The 22,851-nt window shown below is 34.1% G+C and overlaps 1 protein-coding gene across 1 annotated transcript in view; it reads right to left on the minus strand.

Annotated features, from left to right (window-relative positions):
• Nucleotides 1–1,159: 1,159 nt before the first annotated feature.
• The window catches only part of ACTR3 (actin related protein 3), a 65,545-nt gene continuing 43,853 nt past the window's right edge, over nucleotides 1,160–22,851 (minus strand). The window contains exons 6-12 of the mRNA XM_042994284.1: nucleotides 21,227–21,334; nucleotides 15,989–16,132; nucleotides 13,771–13,944; nucleotides 7,181–7,273; nucleotides 6,851–6,976; nucleotides 3,632–3,715; nucleotides 1,160–2,052 (exon numbers count right to left, since the gene is read on the minus strand). Of these exons, the coding sequence (XP_042850218.1) occupies nucleotides 1,957–2,052; nucleotides 3,632–3,715; nucleotides 6,851–6,976; nucleotides 7,181–7,273; nucleotides 13,771–13,944; nucleotides 15,989–16,132; nucleotides 21,227–21,334 (825 nt within the window). The 3' untranslated portion in view covers nucleotides 1,160–1,956. The remainder of the gene's footprint in view (nucleotides 2,053–3,631; nucleotides 3,716–6,850; nucleotides 6,977–7,180; nucleotides 7,274–13,770; nucleotides 13,945–15,988; nucleotides 16,133–21,226; nucleotides 21,335–22,851) is intronic.

A 22,851-nucleotide genomic window follows, 5' to 3' on the forward strand; every position in this document is an offset into this window, starting at 1 on the left:
AATGTGATTTGAGCTTACTCATTCACTCTTCAACTATACTAGGTGGAAAAGATATTTAAAGCAATGCTAATGGATCAGGAAGATGAAATCTTTTGATGTTTACCATTTTAGCTCTGTATCAAAAGATCTTTGAAAAAGCAAACGAAGAATAGTGTATGTAGCAAACTCCTATTTGTGTTAACATAAGGGAGCTATACTCCTTTCTATATGCAGAAAATTGCAAGGACATAAAGACATTTCTAACTGTAATGAAAAAGTCAGAAAAGCTGTGGTGGAAAATAAATGTACTTTCACTATCTACTCTTTGGTACTGTTTGAATAGTTTTTTTTTTACATGTTCATGGACTACTTTCAAAAAGATCTTTGATACTCATATTATTACTACTGGAGGGCAAACATTTTGTTCTTTACTCCCATATTCAAAGATTCATATAAAATGATTAATTTAAGTATCCAGCTTCACTGTAAATAAAACCTAAAGTTTACTCCCCAATTCTATCTTTATAGTAAATACAAACAACAAAGACACTTTAACTGCTCTTTAACTTTTAGACAGAAGTATACTAATCCTATGTGTTATTCTCATGGATAATGAACTTTAAGTGTTCACTGACATTGATGCTGACGTTTTAAAAAGCCTATAAAACATTTTCCATTTTATTCTTCTATAAATAACTGGTAAAATTTCAAGTTCACAAGATATTTTCTGCCATACACATTAGAGAGATTTCAATGAATCCCACTATTCCAACAGAAACAGAAATCATATAAAATACATAAACACAAAGTAGAATGACACTGTTCCTAAAAAAAAAAAAACATTAGAAAAGGTAATTCAGTTTTAATTTATTTTATCACTTTTTCTTCATGATCCAGATATTTTAAAATGCAAAGAAAATTAACTTTCCATGATATGTCAGGGACTGGCACTAAAAAAATTTTCAGACTGCAAATGAGTTATACAAATGAAAATATCAAATGGAGATCCAGTTATCAAAATGAAAGCACTCAACATATTAAAATTTCACAATTATTTGTTCAGAGCACATAAAAAAGTCAGCTTGCTAACCAACTGTTGTGATTTTAAAGAACTATTGCAGAGGTTTGAAGAAAATAGATTAGTTAACTTATAAAGAGATTAAAGAGCTTGAAACAAGTATTAAAAAGAAATCTGTGCCTTTATTAGAATGGTGTTAGGCTTTAAATATACCAATTTTGGTAATCAAATTATTCATTTTTAATAAGAAATGACACTACAGAACTGCATTACTGGTCCAACAATCTTGTCTTTACTTTTCCTTTAAAGCAAGAAACAGAATTCGAGTAATCAGAAAGCACTAGCAGGCATCAGTTAATCCAAGATACTAGCTTCTTAGTTCCAAAAGCACTTGCAAAGAAAACCACTGTGGGGGTACAGGGGGGTGGAAGCCATTTGTAATAACTGGAATCCCATGAGTGTGTGTGTGCGCCAAGTCTCATGAGGCTTTTTTAATTTATCCTTTACTTGGTCACTTGTTTTTCCTCAAATACTAGTTTTTCTTTGACTTTTTTTTCCTCAAAGTATAAAAAGTATGAAATATAAACAAGCTCTTGCATTGCACACTTAGAAGTGCACAACTCAAGCATTATAGAGCTATCTACATACCGATAAATCCCATCGAATCTTGGATAATTCAATAATATACAAAATATCAGGGCACAGAAAGAACTAAAACCCACTTCTTTTTGTTACACATAAGATTCAAATATTCAGTCTAAAGAAAAACACATAATCATTTTGGCTCTCCTCTACATTCGCATGTTGATATACTTATTAAAATATCCTGTATAATTATGTTTGGTCTTCTTACTCCAAGTCAGGTTTAAAACCTAAAAACCAGCCATCCAGACAAAACAGGTAATCAGAAAGATTATTTCTTCCCCACCTCCCTAACCCCAATAATTATGAAATCAATTTTACGACATGACTCCAAACACTGGATTGTGACGACAAATGCTAGGTCCAATTTCTTCGTAATCCTTTTTGGTGTGGCACACTTGGTAGAACTCAGGCTGAAAACAAAAACATGTATTTTACAAAGGTCAAAAACGTACCACCTTTCAATATGCTTAAAAGAGATCTGTGTGGTGCCTTGGGTTAAGTGTCCGACTTTGGCTCAGGTCATGATCTCGCTGTCCGTGAGTTCAAGTCCCGTGTCAGGCTCTGTGCTGACAGCCTGGAGCCTGTTTCAGATTCTGGGTCTCCCTCTCTCTCTGCCCCTCCCCTGCCCATGCTCAAGCTCTCTCTCAAAAATAAACATTGAAAAAAATTTTTTAATAAAATAGACTTGTTAAATCTAAAATTTTTATTAGCCCACCTCCATATGTGAACAAAGCTTAAAATTTCTAGCAACTGTGACAACATCAGTTGTAATTCTTTATCAGAAATGAAAAGTAGCATTAAACAACACATGTCCTAACACACATCTCCCCCTACCTTAGCATGATTTTGAAATTCTGAAGACTGGAAGGTGGATTCTCAAAAGCCCAGACTATTCTGCTGAGGCTTCCCCCATTGTAATCTAAAAGAGCAGCATTAAATCTAAAATACAGGTAAACTCCTAGTAGTCATATACAAAAACTTCTAGATCAACTTGCTTTCCTTACTCAAGGTATGGACAGAGTCTCTCTCTCTCTCTCTCTCTCTCTCTCTCTGTTAACTCCTTTCTCAAAGGGCACACTTACAAACTCAAATAGGTTATATGGCACAAATGAAGATGACTAAAATTAAGGAATAATATGTACCTCTTCATTTTAAATGGTTTTAAAAATCCAAGCATGTATGACATTCAGTAATTCAGATTAAAGCTTCTTCATTTTATTTAATACTCTGTGCTACAGGATAAAGCACCAATATTTAATAGACTAATGATGTTAAATTATCTTTTGAAGGGATTTTAAGATGTTTTGGTTTGGGGAGAGAGCTCTTAGAACAATTCCTTCCACTAAGTTTTGAACGTCATATTTCCTATGCAATGATCTTAATGCTTTTAAATATCTACACAGAAAAAACAATGACCTTCTGATATCTATATTATCACAAGGTTAAAAGAATTTTCCCTACAGATAAATTTTAACACCATAAATGCTTATTCTAAAAAAATGTCTAGCGAGCAAAAAATAAAATCCAAAGGACTTCTACTTTTTAAAATACTATATATATATATGTACGTATGTGTATATATATATATATATATATATATATATATAGTATGTCTATATAGAGAGAGACATCCGATTTTAAAACCTGCTCATGCAATATACAAATACAATTTAAAGAAATTTCCTTCGTTCTTCTGAACTGTGTAAGTCCTGGGGTGCTTGTGTGGCTCAGTCGGTTAAGCATCTGACTCTTGATACTGGCTCATGGTCTGTGAGATGGAGACCTGTGTCCAGCCCTGCGCTGACAGCAGGGAGGCTATGTGGGATTCTCTCTCTCTCCTTCTCTGCCTGTCTGCCCCTCCTCCACTTGCACACACACTCTCAATCTCTCAAAATAAATAATAAACGTTAGAAAATATTTTTAATTATGTCAGTACTGGTGAATTCTCCCATCTGAAAAATCACATTTTAAATGTAAGCTTTATCTCACCGTGGAAGCCAGCATCGATCCTCCAAACCAAACTGCGTATCGCTGCATGTGGTGTGTAATGACTTGTACATCAATAGGTTTTGGCTAAAAATGAAACAGCAAGAGCAGTTCGAGAAATAAATTCAAGTAACGATTTCTGTATTATGTAACTTTAAATGTATATAGACTAAAATATAATGTTTCAGATATTCAAAAATAATAAAACTCTAAGAGGACGCACATAAAGCAAAACAAAACACGACAGAAACAAATTAAGCTAATTTTTAAAAGAAAAAAAAACCAACCACTCTGAAGTGGCGAAAGCGACTAACCCAATTGTGAACACAGTATTATGACTGTGCCTTCTGGCTTAAGATAAAAATTAACTGATGAATTCCAGTTAATATATTTCTCACAGTAGTATGGATTAACAATTCTGAAAGTACTATATACATATTCCAGATTCGAGAAAAAACATAAATATATTGTAGATAACGGAAGCCAAGATTCTCACTGTCAGAAAACACAACATTACAAATATGGAAGAGAAGAAGGCTAGATTGAACTTCTGGTATTCTGGAACTGGAAGTATCGGTATGCATTCAGAGTTTTAAATTTATATAGATACAAAACTAGATATAGATTGTGTGTGTGTGCGCGCGCGTGCAAGCGAACACACGCACATACACACAAACACATCCTAGTTCTGTACACCAAGGCCTGAAGTGGTGACCCTCAGTAACAATAAACATAACTAGTATCCACAACTTGGTTGCTTAATAGCATTTTGCACAAAAAGGAACAGAAAGGAAGAGAAGAACCTGAATTATTCTGCTGTGTCAAGGAGTAACAAAGCACCGAAAGAATACTAGAGATGCATCAAAAGGACAAAAAGCCATCTTTAAGGGCTCCTACTGGCCAAATCTGAGAAATCTGAGCATCAAAATTAAAGATATTAATAGTAATAATGATATGTTGATATTATATCACAATGATATTAAATTATATAATATGAGAAATCAGGTTTTCACAGAGGTATTACTGAATGAATGAATGAATGAATGAATGAAAGAATAAATAAATGAATGAGAAGGAAAAACTCTTCCTTACAGTAAAATGAGACTTAAAAAACACAGATGGAATGACTGGAATGTACAGAATACCAGCTGGCAACTACCACAACGATAACTATTTCAGAAAAGAAAAATGGATGTTAAAACCAGGGCTGAAAGTTTGATAAAAACCAGGATAGCTGCATAGTCTGAAACTATCTTTCCATAATATTCTTATTAAATATAAAGAAAAATAACTTCACAGAGAAACCTAACAAACACAACTTTATTAACCAACTGATCAAAATTAACATCTGGGACAACTTATACCATGTGTTCAGTGATACAATGCACTAAAAAGGATACAACATCATTTCTGTGGTATTACTGCCAAAGTACCTGATCTGAACCTAACTTATCATGAGGAAATATCCCCAATTGACAATCCCAAATTGAGAAACATCCTGCAAAATAAATGGCCTGTATGTATTCTTCAAAAACGTTAAGGTTAAAAAAGACAAATAAGACTGAGTACTTGTTCCAGATTGAAAGGACATAATAATTATTTCAAACATGTGATTCTGGATTGGGTTCTAGACCAGAAGTTTTTTCTTTTGCTATAAAGGACAATAATGGAAGAACTGTTGAAACCTGAATCGGGTCTATAACTAAATTATATATTATATCAAGCTTACTTGTGTGATTTTTACAACTGTAATGTATTGTTTGGGGACATACACTAAAACATTTAGGGGTGATGGACCATTATATTTCCAACTCACTCTCAATTCAGAAAAATGTGTGTATATATGCATATGTACATATATTTATAGATATAGAATAAAGCAAATATAAAATGCTAACATTTGGGGAATCTAGGTGAACGATTTATCGGAATTCCTTCCACTAAGTTTTGTAACTTTTCTCTAAGTATGAAATTATTTCAAAATAAAAAATTTACAAACTTACAGGTCATAAAAAATGGCTTATTTTGTTGCTGTTAAAACTATTTTAGTTGCCATTAAAAATTACAGATTGAAAGGGAATAAAGCCAGATTTAGATATAGATATATAAAAATGTTATGAAAGTCCATAAAAATATCATATAAAAGAAAAAGAGAGGCAGAGTCCTCCAGTAAACATTATTTTTCCTGTATCATTAGTGTCAATACAGTTGACATCACTGAGGGGAAAAAATCTCTCATTTCTTATTTTGAATGTACGAGCAACCTAAAAATGTTAAATTTTTACTTTATTAAAATACTACACTCAAAAATAGCATTTCTACTTTCATTTCATGTCTCTGAGTCATTACAAACTAAACAACTACTTAAACATATTTTATTCTGCAGTCCAAGGGACAGGTCTAAGATAACCAAAATTTAGTGGGTGATTTTGCTGTTTAAAAGGGTCTCCAACCACAGTAGTGCCAAACTCTAGAGGATTGTGTTTTACTTTTAAGTAATTTTAAATGATTAGTAGTCTCAGATGAAGCCCTCATTCTTAATAATTTTCCAAGTTGAATAAAATGTATTTTTATTTAGCAACATATCCTCTAAATCAATGTTTTGTATCAATAGTCTACAATGAATAAGGATGAAACATAACATTTACTGAAAATCTGTCTCATGAATATAGAAAGCCGACATCTGAAAATTTAAAATTAATTTTGATTTTGACAGTGAACCCAAAATCCAGGACATGCAAAAGAAAAGTTATTTCTGCCACCAGTGTGATTTTACACTATGAGCTGCTATGGGGGATAGGGGTGGGTAGGGTCAGTCTGTATAAGCAGGCTTGACCCCACAACATCAGCTTCTCTCTCATCTCAGCTTTATTGTACTACTATTGGAGAATTTAAAATTGTGTAGATTCCCTAAGGAATATTATCCCTGGAGTATGCAAGATATCTGTTCTATATAATATGTTATCCGTGAGAGAGGTATGAAAAAATGTTGCTTACACAGACTAAGAATACTTTCCAGAAATGTAGGTGATATCCTAGAGGAATAAAAATGACCAAGAATATCATGGACATGAATGTGTAATATTAACCACTTTCCATTAGAATGCCTGATAGAGGCCTCTTATTTTCCTAAATTAAAGCAAAAATTGGCAGACATTTCCCATCACCATTATAAGAATCAAGAAAGCCCCTACCCTCCCACCAATAACTGAGAAAACCAACCTTCAATCTGCCACCACTCAATTCCTCACTTAGTTTCAGTCTGGCATCTACAGTTCTTTTCAAATCTCTTTGTAAGCGACGTCCAAAGTCCCTGAACATGGTTGAACCTCCAGAGAGGACAATATTCTACATTGGTGGAGAAAAATAAATAAGTATTGACTTTTATTTAAAAGGAAAAAGAACATTTTTAAAGACATAAGAAACAATACTAAAATCCTATCAGAGCCTTTTGAAGAGAGGTTTTTCAATTTAATATTCAAGAACAGACCAGAAATTTAAGAAGTTTTTAAAAGTATGGCCTTGAACAGTAATTTTGCTGTAAATACTGACCTTGTAGAGAGGACGTCTGACATCAATAGGGCAATTCTGAATTACTTCATCTACAACTTCTGAGATAGGTTGAGTAAAGTCTGGATTAGCAAACTGAAAAGTAAAGGTGGATATACGATAGAGATTAGGTTAGTACTGACTTAAATATCACAATAAAAAAGCATGTTTTCAGTTCAAAAACAAAAGAATTTTTATAAATCATGAATTCTGGTCTCTAATTCAAAACTAAAGACACTGAAATCAGAGATTTCAGAAGTCAAATTGTAATAATGATGATATACACCATTTCACAACCATCAGAACAGTAAAAATGTAAAGCTGCACATACACTATGAACTGATAAAAATCTGTGGACACGCACATGAGCAGAGCTGCAAAAATCTGAATTGAATGACACATTTATAGTTGAAGGCAAACAAGGAAATGCTCAGTCTTCTCATTTCACCTTTTATACTATAAGTGGCCTTTTCACAATATATGTAGTGTCACAGTTTCCACAGTTTTGTGAGTGATTTTGCTGTTTAAAAGGGTCTCCAACCACAGTAGTGCCAAAGTGCTATCTACTATTCCTAAGCTTGAGAAGGCTGTGACGTGTGTTATGGAGAAAATACAGTGTTGGTAAGCTTCATTCAAGCATGAGTTACAGGGCTGTTGGCCGTGGGCTCAATGCTAATGATGGAAAATATATACTCGTGTGCCTTTAAACAGAAACACAAATAAAACAAGGTTATATGTTCAGTTGACAAAAAATGTAACCTAAAGCTCACAGGACCTAACCTTGTATTTCCCCTACGAACAATGATTTTAGTTTTCACTAATTCGATGTTCACAGCAACTTTATAGAGCATCTACTGTGAATAATGAGAATAAACTGTGTATTTATATGATGATATACCACAAACTATTTCCAAATAGCTGACACTCAAAAGCAAAACTCAATTTTTAAGAAGCTAACTTCAAAAAAATTTGAATGATTACATATATGTAAATCTTTTAAAAATGTTTATTTTTGGGGTGCCCGAGTGGCTCAGTCAGTTGAGCAACCAACTTCAGCTCAGGTCATGATCTCACAGTTCCTGAATTCGAGCCCCACATTGGGCTCTGGATTGAGAGCACAGAGCCTGCTTGGGATTCTCTCTCTCCCCATCTCTCTGCCCCTCCCCTGCTCATGCTCTCTCTCTCAAAAATAAACATAAAAAAAAATTTTTTTTTTAATATATGTTTTTGTGAATACATGCACAGTTAAAAAACATGAACTGGATATACACTAAATTTATGACAACCACCCTCAGGAGAAAAAGCAAGGATGGAAACCAAACAGAGAAAGGAAAAGGTCTGAGGAAGGGAAGGTACTCTTTTTGTAATACTTTATTTCTTAAAATCTCAGTATGATAAATATGAGTATTAGTATGTATTTATTTAGAATGGAAGGTACATGTATTAGGCAACACTTTTCAAAATTTTTTTAACAGATCGGTTAGATTGGTAGGTTTGAGATGGAAAGCAGCCTAACAATTTAAATCATCATGGAAATAAGAATGAGATTAAAAATAGTAAATTTTTAAAAACTTAATTTTCATATACAGCAGGCCTTATACAAGGAGAAATAGTATTAGGGAAGGCTTTCTTCCCCATCATGTATTTTTATATGCATGCCTGTGGCCCTCCAAAACATGCTGTAGCTGTATGTATATTTCTAGATTTCCTCAGAGGAACTACAAAACATAAGTTTTTTTTTTGTTTTTTTTTAAGATTTTGAGAGAAAGAGAAAACGGGAGAAAGCTGGAGGAAGTGAGGGGGAGAAGGCGGAGGGACAGAGGGGAGAGGGGGGAGGGAGGGGGAGGGAGAATCTTAAGCAGTCTCTATGTTCAGCGCTGAGCTACATGCGGGCCTCAATCTCATGATCTTGGGATCATTACCTAAGCCAAAATCAAGAGACGGATGCTCAACCATCTGAACCACCCTAGCACCCATAAAATAGTTTTTGAATACTAGATCTCAGAATTCAACTTGTATTTTGAAACAAAGACCTCATTTTACTAAAACTTTTCAAAAATATATGTATGTGGCCATTCTTTAAAATTGGAGAGGAAATGCTAGATGGGGTTTTTCCTAGTTAAAAATAAAAGGTCAAAAGTTAGCCTAATTTGTCAAAATAAACAAGTATATTTCACTAAAATGAATAAAATTTAAAGTACTGTCCAGAAAATGAGTTGCCAACCACGTTTCTTGGCCTCTCATTTTTCACATTAGGTTGTCTAATGGGAGAGACAACATTCCTTTGTTCAATAAACTGATTCTAGAACTTGACTGATAACTCTTATGCATTTGTCAATTTTTTCCAGTTTTTAAATTTAGTTTTAAGTTATTGAGAGTTTGGGCATATAATGAAAAGAGATTTAACGTTACTTAAATGATGAAGCATAATGATACAAAATATTTTACTTTAGATAAAGTAAAATATCACTAGCAAAGATTCTACTGACTTCTATTATCATAGTAAAAAAACAAATGGTAGTCAACATCTATCTATTTAAAGCATACCCTAACAGGGGTATAGAATTCCTAGGAATAATGAATAGCTACAAGTGGGTAGAGAAATGGGGCTCATACTGAGGCTTGAAAACCCAAACTACAGACTATTCTTTCCATCTGTTAGAGGTAGTCCATATTGCATCCTGTGGGAAAATGGGAGAATATAACTCCACTCAGCTGGCTCTGTATGCCATTTACAGTCAATCTTAGTTTATGGGCAAGGAATGGCTCAGTTCACAATTAACTGGAATGAGTAACAGAATTGGAATCCTGAAAATTTCATTTTGTGATGTGTATAACCACTCTCTAAGCTTTAGACTATGAAATCTCTAAGGAAACTTCAATTCTCAAAACACGCTTTTATGATCCCATAATGATACCTTCAACCTGAGAACCTGTCATGAGATTTAATCCTCAAAATGTGGAGAACATTAACAATCCGATAGAAAATATGGTCTATAGGGGCGCCTGGGTGGCTCAGTCGGTTAAGTGGCCGACTTCGGCTCAGGTCATGATCTCGCAGTCCGTGAGTTCGAGCCCCGCGTCAGGCTCTGTGCTGACAGCTCAGAGCCTGGAGCCTGTTTCAGATTCTGTGTCTCCCTCTCTCTGACCCTCCCCCGTTCATGCTCTGTCTCTCTCTGTCTCAAAAATAAATAAACGTTAAAAAAAAATTTTAAAAAAAAAGAAAAAGAAAATATGGTCTATAAAATCTCATCAATTTACTAATACAGAACTTAAAAATTCTATACATTGTCTTTTGTTAGCCATACTCCTTAGTACTTACCTAAACAACACACACACACACACACACACACACACAAAGGAGCACGCACTCAAGAGATTAACCTTTCCGTAATTCTTTCCCAAACCTTTAAGACAGTTCACCTGCTATAACAAGATCAGAAAAAGGCAGGGATAGGGTCATTCATTCCTGTGCCATGCCCTTCTCATAGCAATTTTTAATCAGGAACATACAAAAGATAGAATTTATACAACCTTTCAATATTCACATACCCTGGACTCACCCATAGATATTCTGATTTAGAAAGAAATGAAGTCTGATTTGAATACATCTTTACAAAAAGCTTGGGGACTATTGTGCTTTATAGAATCCCAGGAGAGAATGTGTAGAATGTATCGAGTGAAGCAGCAAGCAATGAATACTTAGTAATAAATAAATGAAGGAAAAGAGTTAAGAATTAACAATAAATTGTTGCAGGTTATTTAATACTTTAATACTAACAGGCTCAACCTAGGGTCCCTACTAAGCATATTTTTAGGCCTTTGCTTTCCCTTTCAGCAAAAGGATTAGTCCTGCCTCTGTTTTCTGATCGTGTCTTAATACTGCTACAAGTGGCTAACAAGAGAGGAGTATCTTTTCTCTCTTCTGAGAAATTTACAGAAAATACACTCAAAGTAGACAAAGCAGTCAAAATAGCTTTGTCAAAAAAATTTAATTTCCTTTAAAAAAAAAAATCAAAGTGCCAAACCCGTTCCTTCTAAAAACAGCTCAGGTATTTGTGAAGAATTCAGCAATTCAAAAAATAAATATCCTTACTCTTTCATACAGTTTATCATCAGTGTTCAAATTCAGGTACCTACACTTTTATCTAGCCAAAACAAAAACCAGAGTGAATTCTTCAGATGACAAGAGGAACTGTGACACAGAAAAATCTAGAACTACATAAGACAGAATCTTAAAATTCACTTGGGAAGTGACACAGTTCATATGATACCAAAAAAAGGGGTGGAGGTCTATTCTGGAAAAACATGATGAACTGTACACACATATCTTCTTCTCTCTACTAAAAGCACTAATAAAGAAAAATTATCAAAAAGGCATAATCCCAAATGTATGTAGAGAAGAGAACAGGAAGAAACAGCAACAAAATTTGGCAAACTAGAATCTGGAAGGCAGATGGACAAGACCATACATTCCCTCCAAAACACTTAGTAAGTCATCAGTAGGGAAAGCCAAGAACAGGGCTGTTTCTATCACCAGCCCACCCCCCCTCCAAAGAACTGGCTGTTATGTGTTAGCACTGAAATGGAAGGGCTGTCTAAAACCTTACAACACCCAAATACTAGTCTGACCACAATGCCTTATCCTTCAGGGCCTCACTCCTTTGCTCCCAATTTACAGTTATCTGCAATTCATCATGATCTCCAATCCCTGGCCATACCCCTCATTATCCCTAAGTAAGTCAGGCCTTTCGGATTCAGGCTCTTACACTCCACAAAACTCTGACCTCTGCCTTGTCAAAACACTTTGTTCCTTTTCCACAACTGCCTGGGAGGGAAAACACTGCTCTGTGACTCAAAGTTCTGAGTCTCTAACTTTTGTAGTGCCACCCCCCTACTATTAATATAGTCACCCTCTCAATTCTTCTCACTAATGATTATACAAGTTACTGTTGTCTCCTAGCCCTCAACTTTATGTCCATTCCCTTCTCCCAACACAATAGCTTGACTCCCCTTCATGAAAAATAAAACTATGCACTGTGACAATGAACTTCCTAAGCTACCTGCCTACTCCTCTATCCACTCTTCCCAGCTTCACATTTTCCTGTACCCATACATAACTCTTTACCTCTACCACTGGGGTAATCCCTCTTAAAGACAAAACAACCTCAGCCTTATTCTTACAACTGGGCTCTTCTCAGTCCCTCCTTCATCTGGAAAACTGCAATAAACTAACCTGTTTCCAACACCTCTGTTCTAATTCATCCCACACAGTGCAGCCAGAGTGACCTTTCTAACACCGTTCATAAATCTGTGTCATTTGCACTGAAGATTTCTGCACAACTCCAGAATCCAGTAAACTCCATTCTGTAGCATATTAATCCCTCATGAACACCCATCTGGACCCATCTCCTAACTCCCTTCCTTTATACTTCTATTATTTAGCTCTCTCCTCTCCCAGACTTCTACCCAGTCTATCCCCTTTGCCAGAAACATACTCCCCTAACATACCTGCCTGACAAATACCTATTCACCCTTGAAGTCTCAGTTCAACTGTTACCTCATCTAAGAAGTTTCCGTAGTTCGCCCAAGCAGACTTAGATGTTCTTTGTTCCTATCCCCTACCCAGATCCATGCATTTATTAAAGCAACTTTACCTGTTTAGCTATTCATCTCCCTTATTCTCTGAGCTCAGTAAAACCAATATAAAATAATTTTTCATCTTTGAATATTCCGTACTTAAACTGAGACCATGAAAACTGTATTCACTTACTATTTGCTAAGAGAATAAACAATATTCAAAAACAACTGTTCTTAATGTCAAATACGCACAAAAAACATTTAATGTAATTCTATTAACAAGTTTTTTATAGAGGCACCTGGGTGGCTCAGTCGGTTAAGCATCCAACTTCAGCTCAAGTCATGATCTCACAGTTCATGAGTTCGAGCCCCATGTCAGGCTCTGTGCTGACGTGACAGCTCAGAGCCTGGAGCCTGCTTCAGATTTTGTGTGTGTGTGTGTGTCTCTCTCTCTCTCTACCCTTCCCCTGTTCATGCTCTCTCTCTCTCAAAAATAAAAAAAAAAATTTTTTTAATGTTTCTCATACTAAGTTATTAGAAGAGTTTTTCATTATTAAAAACACACCATTTCATTAATTTAATAAAACCTGTACATCACTAACATTTCACAGAGATAGAAAACTACTTTGTTAATAATATTTTGTTACGATACTTAAAGGTTCTTTGTCTAATGGCCACTTTATATGAGGACAGTGGCAGTTCTAGAACTTATCCCCAAATATATTATTTAAATGGTCATAAATTTTAAGGGCTCTCGTCTTTGCATGACCCCACATAAGCCAAATTTTAAAAAGACAAGTTTCAGTTTTCTAAATGCATGAAAACAGTAACTTGTTTAGCCTATTTCAACATAGGCAATTTTTCCTCTTGAAAATGATTAATTCCCTATAGCATTTTAGTATACAAAAGAAAGTTCCTGAGATTAACTCTTTCCTGAATATCTTATAGTTCATTGATAATTTCTGCCAAATTTTTCAAAACAATTCCATCTAAAAAAAAAAAAAAAAACTTACCTCTGGATGAAAAAAGATTTCAGGTCCCAAGAATCTCTCATAACCAACATCAATAGAAAATTCTTTTTTTGAGATAGCATTGATTCCAGTATATTGCTTAATCCACTTTGATCCATCTGTGTCATACTTGTTAAATTCTTTTACTAAATCTGGGCAGACATAACTATAGCGCTCCTAGAAAAACAAAGAATTGAGTAATTATTTCCTCATTTTAGTAACGGTAAAAAAAGATGCCATATTTTCAGTAAACAAGAATCAAATGAACCAATACCTTCAGAAAATAAAGAAATTAAGCTGAGGAAAATTTCATGTTACAGTATTGTCTGATGTCTAGTACAAATAAAAAGCTCATCTCTCATCTCCTACACATAACTCCTGGCTTCATATATAAATTGAGTAAGATCTGACCAACTAAAGAGACAATCTCTATTATTTTAATGTTATTTCATGAAAATATTCATTTCTGTCATTCAACATTTTATACTGCTTCAGTAATTAATGGAGTTTACATTCAAGAGAGAAGAAAACATAAAATACATAATAACCAGAGAATAAATAATAGTTGAAATAACCACACAAATTAATATAGATACTTAATCCTTAATACCTATCTGAAAGAAAACTGAACATGGTCTAAGCAAATGAGCAAAAGAAAAATGACTGAAAATAAAAACTATTCTTTTTTACTATATCACCTGCAATGCTAAATTGTTGCATATCTGATTATATGCCCTAAGTAAAAGTTTTTATCAAAACTGCAATTCAAAAATGTTATGGGTTATAACATTCTGTTTGCAACTTATGGGTTCCTGAATCCAAGTCTCAGGGTTTTTTTGTTTTTGCTTTTGTTTTTTTTTTTGTTTGTTTTTGTTTTTTTTTTTTAAGAAAAACACACAGGGGTGCCTTGGGTGGCTCAGGCAGTTATGTATCCGACTCTTGATTTCAGCTCAGGTCATGATCTCACAAATCCTGAGTTCGAGCCTCACATCAGGCTCTGTGCTGACAGCATGGAACCTGGTTGGGAGACTCTGTCTCCCTCTGTCTCTGTTCATCCCCACTCATGCGTGTTCTCTCTCTCTCTCTCTCTCTCTCTCTCTCTCAAAAAAAAAAAAAAAAAAAAGGATTAAAACAAAACAAAAAAGCCACACATTTCATATAGTTTTGCACATCAAGAATCCTAATCTGCAATAGCTACAACTATTATTACTAGTAACCAAAAGACATAAAAGGAAAAAGTACTGAAAAACAAAGGACAATTTGATTATGTTACCGTAGGTCTTCTTTCTCCAAACCTTGGAAGTAGAAATTACATGGAAACAATAAGTTTTAAAAGACATTCACACTGAGCATTAGTATTCTCTAGATTTAAATCATTGGTGCTCTTATCATTTTTTTAAATTCCAAAGACTTCCCGAAGATGCTATAGCAGTAATGTTCATATTAATTTTTTACACATTTAATTTCGATGCCACCATTGGCGTCTTTTGGCAGCCATTTAGTAATTTAGTAATTTTAGCCATTTAGTAATTAGGAACAGTAAATTCATTTTCATTCCTGACCTTTGACGAGTGGCAGAAACCCTATAATCATGCAGATAGGCAATAAATAGTTATTTCTGCTGGGGCAGTTTTACTTTCACATACTGAAAACATAGGAGAAATCCACGGAAATTTGTTTAGGTATGCTGGCAAGTGAGAAATTTAAAAAGCAATGCTAAATATTTTGATGGTTTACATAAAGCACTGATAGACTTATGTAAGATACATATTATATAACACCTTACATAGCCTTTACATGTTTCTATTTGCCATATCACTGGAGCCAAACCTATATTCTATAGACAAATGAAACAATTACATTAAAAAAAAATTTTTGCAACAGAAAACTCTTAGGATTAAAATAAAGAATTCAGTGAAAAAACTAAGATACGAGGACTCTGAAGTGAACTAATGAGTTTTACTATGGGGAATAATCACAAAATGCATGCTAAAGTCAAATGTTCTTGACTCAAATGTGAAATGTGGAGACAACAGGCACAAGGCTGATAATTCCCCAAAATTTCCTTACAAGAAATACAGAGAAAACATATACATAATTAAGAGTAATGATTTGCAAAGGGTTTTTTAAGTACTATTCTTCATCTAATAGTTTCTCATGTTAACACTGTAAATTTGACTTTAATTTTTAAATGAATTACACACTCCTCATTATTTTGTACCTTTACTGCCTTAGCAGTTTCCAAGGATTGTTCTGGAGGGATTCCTACTTCTCGGTCTCTCAGCAACTGCTGAATAAAATATGTTATATCTCGTCCTGCGATTGGAATGTGCTTAATACAGCTGCCAATCACATACCCTTCGGCCTAGATGAAAAAAAAAGTCTCAAGTTTACTTTCAATGATTTCAAGATTAATATAACACAAATAACCATTATAATAAGACTAGGTTCTCAAGTTAGTGTATTTATATTCTCAAGTACTACTTTATCCCAGGAGAATTCTTCTAGTCTTTATTCCTCAAGTTTATTCCTCACAATACTATATTACATAATTTATAGTACTATACAGATATTATGAACAAGAATGGTCAGCAACTCAGAACTGTTCTTTTAAGAACTCTTGGTAAGAGTTTATAACCAAGACTGAAATGACTGAACAGCACAAACAACGAATTTCAGAAGTATTAAATGTTTTGATATTAGACCAGATAGAAAATTATTTTTAAAACCTTTTATATTATCAGTGAACAGTTTAGACAACATTGTAGGAAATTTATAGTCTACAAACTATCTTTTTTCCTACTGAAGTAGGTACCAATTTCACAAGGCTGAGGCATTCTATGCATCATCATAATGCCAAATAATTAAGTTCCATACAATGAATCCAAATTTTCTGATAGGAGTCAGAGGTACAAAGAATAATGTAGCAATATTAAATTTAATTAACAAAGAATATTAGGGATGTCCTCATCTGGGCACGGCAGAGTATTAGTGATTGGATTTATCCTCTCACCTTAAAGAAAGAACAGGACAAATTATATGAAATAAAGGTTTACAGACAGTGAATGAACAACAGGCAGAGTAGGGCAGTGTTCCCCATGAGAAGAGAAAACAAACAAGATGAATGCTATGAACATCCCATCTCATTGCCTAGAAAAGTGCCCACACAGCAGTAACAGGAGGGAGAACCCAAGCAGAGCCAGAGTCTCATTAAGTTGAGGATACGGAATTTCGATTTCAGGAAGGTCAAGACGGCTACAGTTTGCAAGTTAAACTATTGAAGTGGAAAGAGCTGCACTGACACAGCTTTGGAGATGTGAAAAGTAACACGTAAGCTAATAATCACCACATTCATGTTAGGAAACCATCAAGACCAAAGAAAGAACCTCTAGAAAGGAGGGGACAAAATAATCCCCAAAGCTCTTGCATAACTGGAATAGTCTACATTCCCATTAATCAGAGTTTAAAGATCTCAAACACAGGGCATTGAGTAGAGTCCACAGAAGGGTATTTCTTCAAGAGTGAGGATAGAGTAGAACCAGACAAAAGACTGTTCTGGACTTGCTCAATAACACTTAAAAGGAGCTCCTAAAAGGATCAAAATGATTCCTAGTAACTTAATTGGGTTCCAGGAAAGAAATCTCAAAATATTTTAAAAAGCCCCCAAAACCCAGGACACAACAATGTAAATATACGGTACCTAATGAAAAATTATAATCAAGCAAGGAAAGAGGAAAATACAACCCTGACTGGGAGAATCATCAAAAGAGAAAGCAACAGAAATACAAAAGATAATAGCATTGATAGACAAAAACACTGAAACAACTATATATTCCACATGAACAAGAAGATCAATGGAAATATGAGTGAGAGAGAAAGGGAAGATAAAAAAGACCCAAAGAGAACTTCTATGATGAAAAATAAAATATCTGAAATAAAAAATATTCTAGGGGCACCTGGGTGGCTCAAGTTGGTTAAGCATCCTACTTCAGCTTAGGTAATGATCTCATGGTTGGTGAGCATGAGCCCCACATCAGGCTCTTTCCTAACAGCTCAGAGCCTGGATCCTGCTTTGGATTCTGTGTGTGTGTGTGTGTGTGTGTGTGTGTGTGTGTGTGTGTCTCTCTCCCCCTCCCCTGCTCATGCTCTCTCTCTCTCTCATGCTTCTCTCTTTCTCTCTCTCTCTCTCTCAAAAATAAACATTTAAAAAAGAACAGCATTAAAAATATATATATGCTAAATGTGATTAGAGCAAATTAAATTATCTGCTCTAATAATAAAAAAAGTGAACATGAGGACAAGAATGAACCATTCAATTCATGAGTTCCAGCCCCACATCTGTTTCTGTGCCCATGGCACAGCCTGCCTGGAATTCTGTCTGCCCTTCATGCTCGCTTGCTCTCTCTCTCTCTAAAAACCTCAAGGAGAAGAAATGGAAAAAATAAAATAAAAGAATACATTTAGGTACATCACAAACTACTAAAAACTAGTGAACCAGGAATATATTATGAGAAAATCTTGAAGGCAGCTGGACAAATAAGAAACATTACAAAGAAACGAGCTTAGGAATAACAGCAGACTTATACTCACAAACAATGTAAGCCAAAAGACAGTAGAATTACATCTTTAAAATACTAAAAGTAAAAAGCTATCAACCTAAAATTCTATACCAAGTAGTATCTTTCAAAGATGAAGGCAAACTACTTTTTCAAAGGATGTATATAAGTTGAAAGAGTTCATAGTCAGTAGACCAGCACTTTTAAGAAATGCTAAAGGCCATCGCCATCATTCTGGCAGAAAAAAAATTAGGCTAGACGAAAATATGGACCTTCACAAAGGAAACCAGCACTGGAAATGGTAAGTGCATAAATATAAAAGAAACTTACCTTTTTCAAGATCTCTTTTAAAGATGACAACTTGTTATGGGCTGACATGTCCCGCCTCTCCCAAAATTCTTACGTTGAAGTGCTAACCCCTAATACCTCACAGTGTGATTGTATTTGGAGACAGGGACTTTAAAGAGGTAATTAAGTTAAAGTAAGATGATTAGAGTTGGCCCTAATCTAATATGACTTATGTTCTTAAAAGAAGAGATTAGGACACAGACACACAGGGAAGACCATGTACAGATAAATGGAGAGAATTAGGCCATCTTGATAGAAGACACAGAAGCCTCGGAAGAAATCAACCCTGCCAACATCTTGATCTCAGACTTTATTACCTCCATCTGGGCAAATATTAATTTTCTACTGTTTGAGCCACTCAGTCTGGTACTTTGTTACAGCAGCCCTAACAAAACTAATATACTATTTACAATGAAACAAATTAATAACATAGTGAAAATTTATAACAGGTAGAAGTAAAATAAGTGACAATTATAATTCCAAAGGGAAGTACACTGTTGTACACAGTACCTACTTATAAAACATCAGAACATTATTTGTACTTAGATTATAAGTTAAAGATGTTTATTATAAACTCAAGAGCAACCACTGCCAAAAACAAGCAAATGACAATGACAAAGAACATAGCTAATAAGTCAATAAAGAAAACAAAATAGATTTAAAAAAAATACTCCATTAATTCAAAAGAAGGAAAAGAGTACAAAAACAGGAACATCCAATTCTTAATATCCTTATAAAAATTCACTCTTATTCATGTTCATAACTTCTATTTGAATATTAATTATCAAGATACTGACATTACTGATTAATTTCATAGATCTTCAGATTTGGGTGAATCAGAACCAGTTCACCTACTAGTTCCACAGCCTAGTATTTGGTGATCTTAGGCAATTCACTTATTTTCATTTTTTAATGGGTAAACTGAGGCCCTCAAAAGGTAATATAACCTACATTATAGATTTTGAGGTTCAAACGAGAATTTAAAATGAAAATCTTAAGAAGCTCTATGTACCACTAAGAAAGAAAACTATGACACCAACTATAAAAAAAAAAAAAATGAAATATTGGACACATTCCAATATCCAAGATATTAACATATCCCCAATGGCAAAAAAAAAAAAAAAAAATGTGATATAGCCATACAATGAAATATTATATGGTGTAGCCATATAACGAAATCTTATTTGGCGATAATAATAAATGAAGTACTATCTTGAATCTTGAAAACCTAAGGCTTCATGAAAGAAGCCAGTCACAAAAGACCACAAAGTTTATGACTCCATTTATGTGAAATGTCCAGAACAGGCAAATCAATTGAGACAGAAAGTATGTGAGTGATTGCCAGTGGCTAAGGTTATCAGGGAGAGAGTCTGCTAATGGACAGGGCATTTCTTTTCAGAGTCATAAAAGTGTTCTAAAATTGACTGCGGTGATGGATGCACTCTGAATATACAAAAAACCATTGAATTATACATTTGAAATGGGTGAACTGTATGGTGTATAAATTATATCTCAAGAAAGGTGATACTAAAAAAGGGACAATTATTACTAAAACTATTATGACACTGGGAGAATGGATTATAACATCTAATCTAAGTCAACCCAAGGATGTTATCCTCATCAGAGGATGCCTGATCCATTAAAAATAGGAATGAGAATAATGAAGACATAAAAGTCCCGAAATAATTTCATCCCAAACAGGATATTTAATATAATATAAACATTATTTGAAAAACTGTTTTCTATGTATACCCATCTAATATTATCAAGTATGAATTCAAGTAGTCATTTTCAATATATTAGGCACAATAAAAACCCGAATTTGTCATTAAGAATTGGAAGCACAAAGGCCTTGGCAGAAAAAATGCTATCTCTGACAAACAATACAATCTGATGTATTTTTCTTAATATGCCTTACTAAATCCAAACCACAAAGTACAATCATAACTTGAGCTTTTTATTCAAAAAATAAAATAACTTTCCGGGACACTTAGCTGGCTCAGTCAGTAGAACATGTGACTCCTGATCTCGGAGTCATGTGTTCAAGACCCACCACTGGGTGTAGAATTTAATTTTAAAAAATAAATGAATAATTTCCCAAAATTATTAACAGCCATGAGCTTATAAACTATTTAGTTAACCTACGCACCCAGCTCAAGTCTGTTAATCAAGGATAAGAGAGATTATCAAGTAGCTAACACACACACACAGACATATCCAAACCAGAAAACAGAATTCCGTGTCTAAGAAAAGAAAGGTATAATATATTTCCATTCCAGTTACTCCAACATTTGCTAATTATGAATTAGAAATAATTTCTAATATCTTTAAAATCATTTTCTAATTATAGTACAAACCTATAGCAAAAAAGACTTTACAATTTGTTTACAGAATTTAAATATTAATTTGAGCAAAATATAGCTATAGCTGAACAAATGACCAAATTTTTAAAGTGCAACATTTAGAATTTTTTAAAAGTGGTATTAATTCATATAATTTATTTCTAACAGATGTGTTATCTGATGTCCGATTTGGTAACTGTAAAATATTCTTACCACAGGAATGACATGAGTGACACCGTCTCCACTGTCTATTACTGTACCGGTCAATGTCCGTTCTCCTACTTGTCTTGAGGTCCAAGATGCAGCTAAGGCAAGAACAGCCTTAGACACACACACACACACACAAATTATGACAGACAAAAAAATAGAAACAAGGGCAAAGAGTTAACAGAAAGAAAACTATTTCAATGGAGTACTACAATTTTAAATGTACAACTGACTCTTGAACAACACCAAGGTTAGGGACACTGACCATTCCAACACAAGCAGCTGAAAATACAAATATAACTTCTAACTCCCCCCAAAATGAACTACTAATAGCCTACTGTTGACCAGAAGCCTTACCAATAACCTAAAGAGTTGATTAACACAGATTTTGTGTGTTATATTGTATACTGTGTTCTTATAATAAAGGAAGCTAGAGAAAAGAAAATGTAAGAAAATTGTAAGGAAGAGAAAATACATTTACAGTACTCTACTAGATTTATCAAAAAAAACTCCACAGATTAGTGGACCCATGCAGTTCAAACCTGTGCTATTGAATGGTCAACTACAGTATCTTTGGAAAGAAAATACACAAAATTAATTTACATTATGCAATAAAATTATTCACATCCTACTAGTTTACAGGCTTATATTTACTTTCAGGGGCATGTTCATAAATATTCCATGTTTTAACAAGAGACATTTTTCTCCTAAACCCCGCAAAATGGGAAGACTAACATGAGATATCACAGTACTAAGAATGCAAGGACTTAAACTATGTTTATATGAGCTAGCCTATACACAAACCACAAAGTGTAAGGAAGGTAAAGAAATACACAAACACCCAATCACTCGTTATTCCATACACAGATGGCTATAAACAAGTACCTCTATCATAAGATTAGCTCCAAATTTTCTAAGTGCTGCGTGCATTTAGAAATATGTAACAAGTTATTTACCCATAGAAAAAGCCATTATACTCTTCTTAATATTATGATTTAATCAGGAAACAAAGTTGAGGGGACTGCATTTTTCAATGCAAAATACTAGCATGGGCAATAAGATACAATTTTTTTTTTTTAAGTTTACAAATAAAGAAACTAACACAGCTAGTTCATTGTTTAAAAACTCAATTTCATACAATCCAAGCTTCAAACAAGATACACAGCCAATAATTAAAAAGAGAGCTAAACTGGCTTTATTTTACCTACTTGCAATATAATAGCTGAAAGGGACCTAGAAAGTTATCTAGGCCATCCTCCTATTTTAGCACAGGATCACACACCATAATCATCATGACCTAAGAGAACTACACAATAGTTTACATACTAATTAAACATTTATGATATGCTAGGCATCACATTCACTACAGGGTTAAAAAACAAGTAAGAGGTGAGCTGTGATCCTGAAGGGTAGGAGAGAAGCCATTCCATGAAGATACACTTACAAAGTAAGTTCAATAAAATACTACAGGGATTTCTGATACATGGAAAACAGAAGGGCACAAAGAAGATGGTCCAATATACCTAGCAGTAAGTCAATCAAAACAAACTATGAAAAAAGGACACAACAACTGTTTCAAGGATAAATGAATATGTATATAAAGTTCCTGACCTGGAGCAAACAATAAATAT

Source organism: Panthera tigris, chromosome C1, assembly GCF_018350195.1.
Source record: "Panthera tigris isolate Pti1 chromosome C1, P.tigris_Pti1_mat1.1, whole genome shotgun sequence".
In the NCBI taxonomy this organism is placed as follows: Eukaryota; Metazoa; Chordata; class Mammalia; order Carnivora; family Felidae; genus Panthera; species Panthera tigris.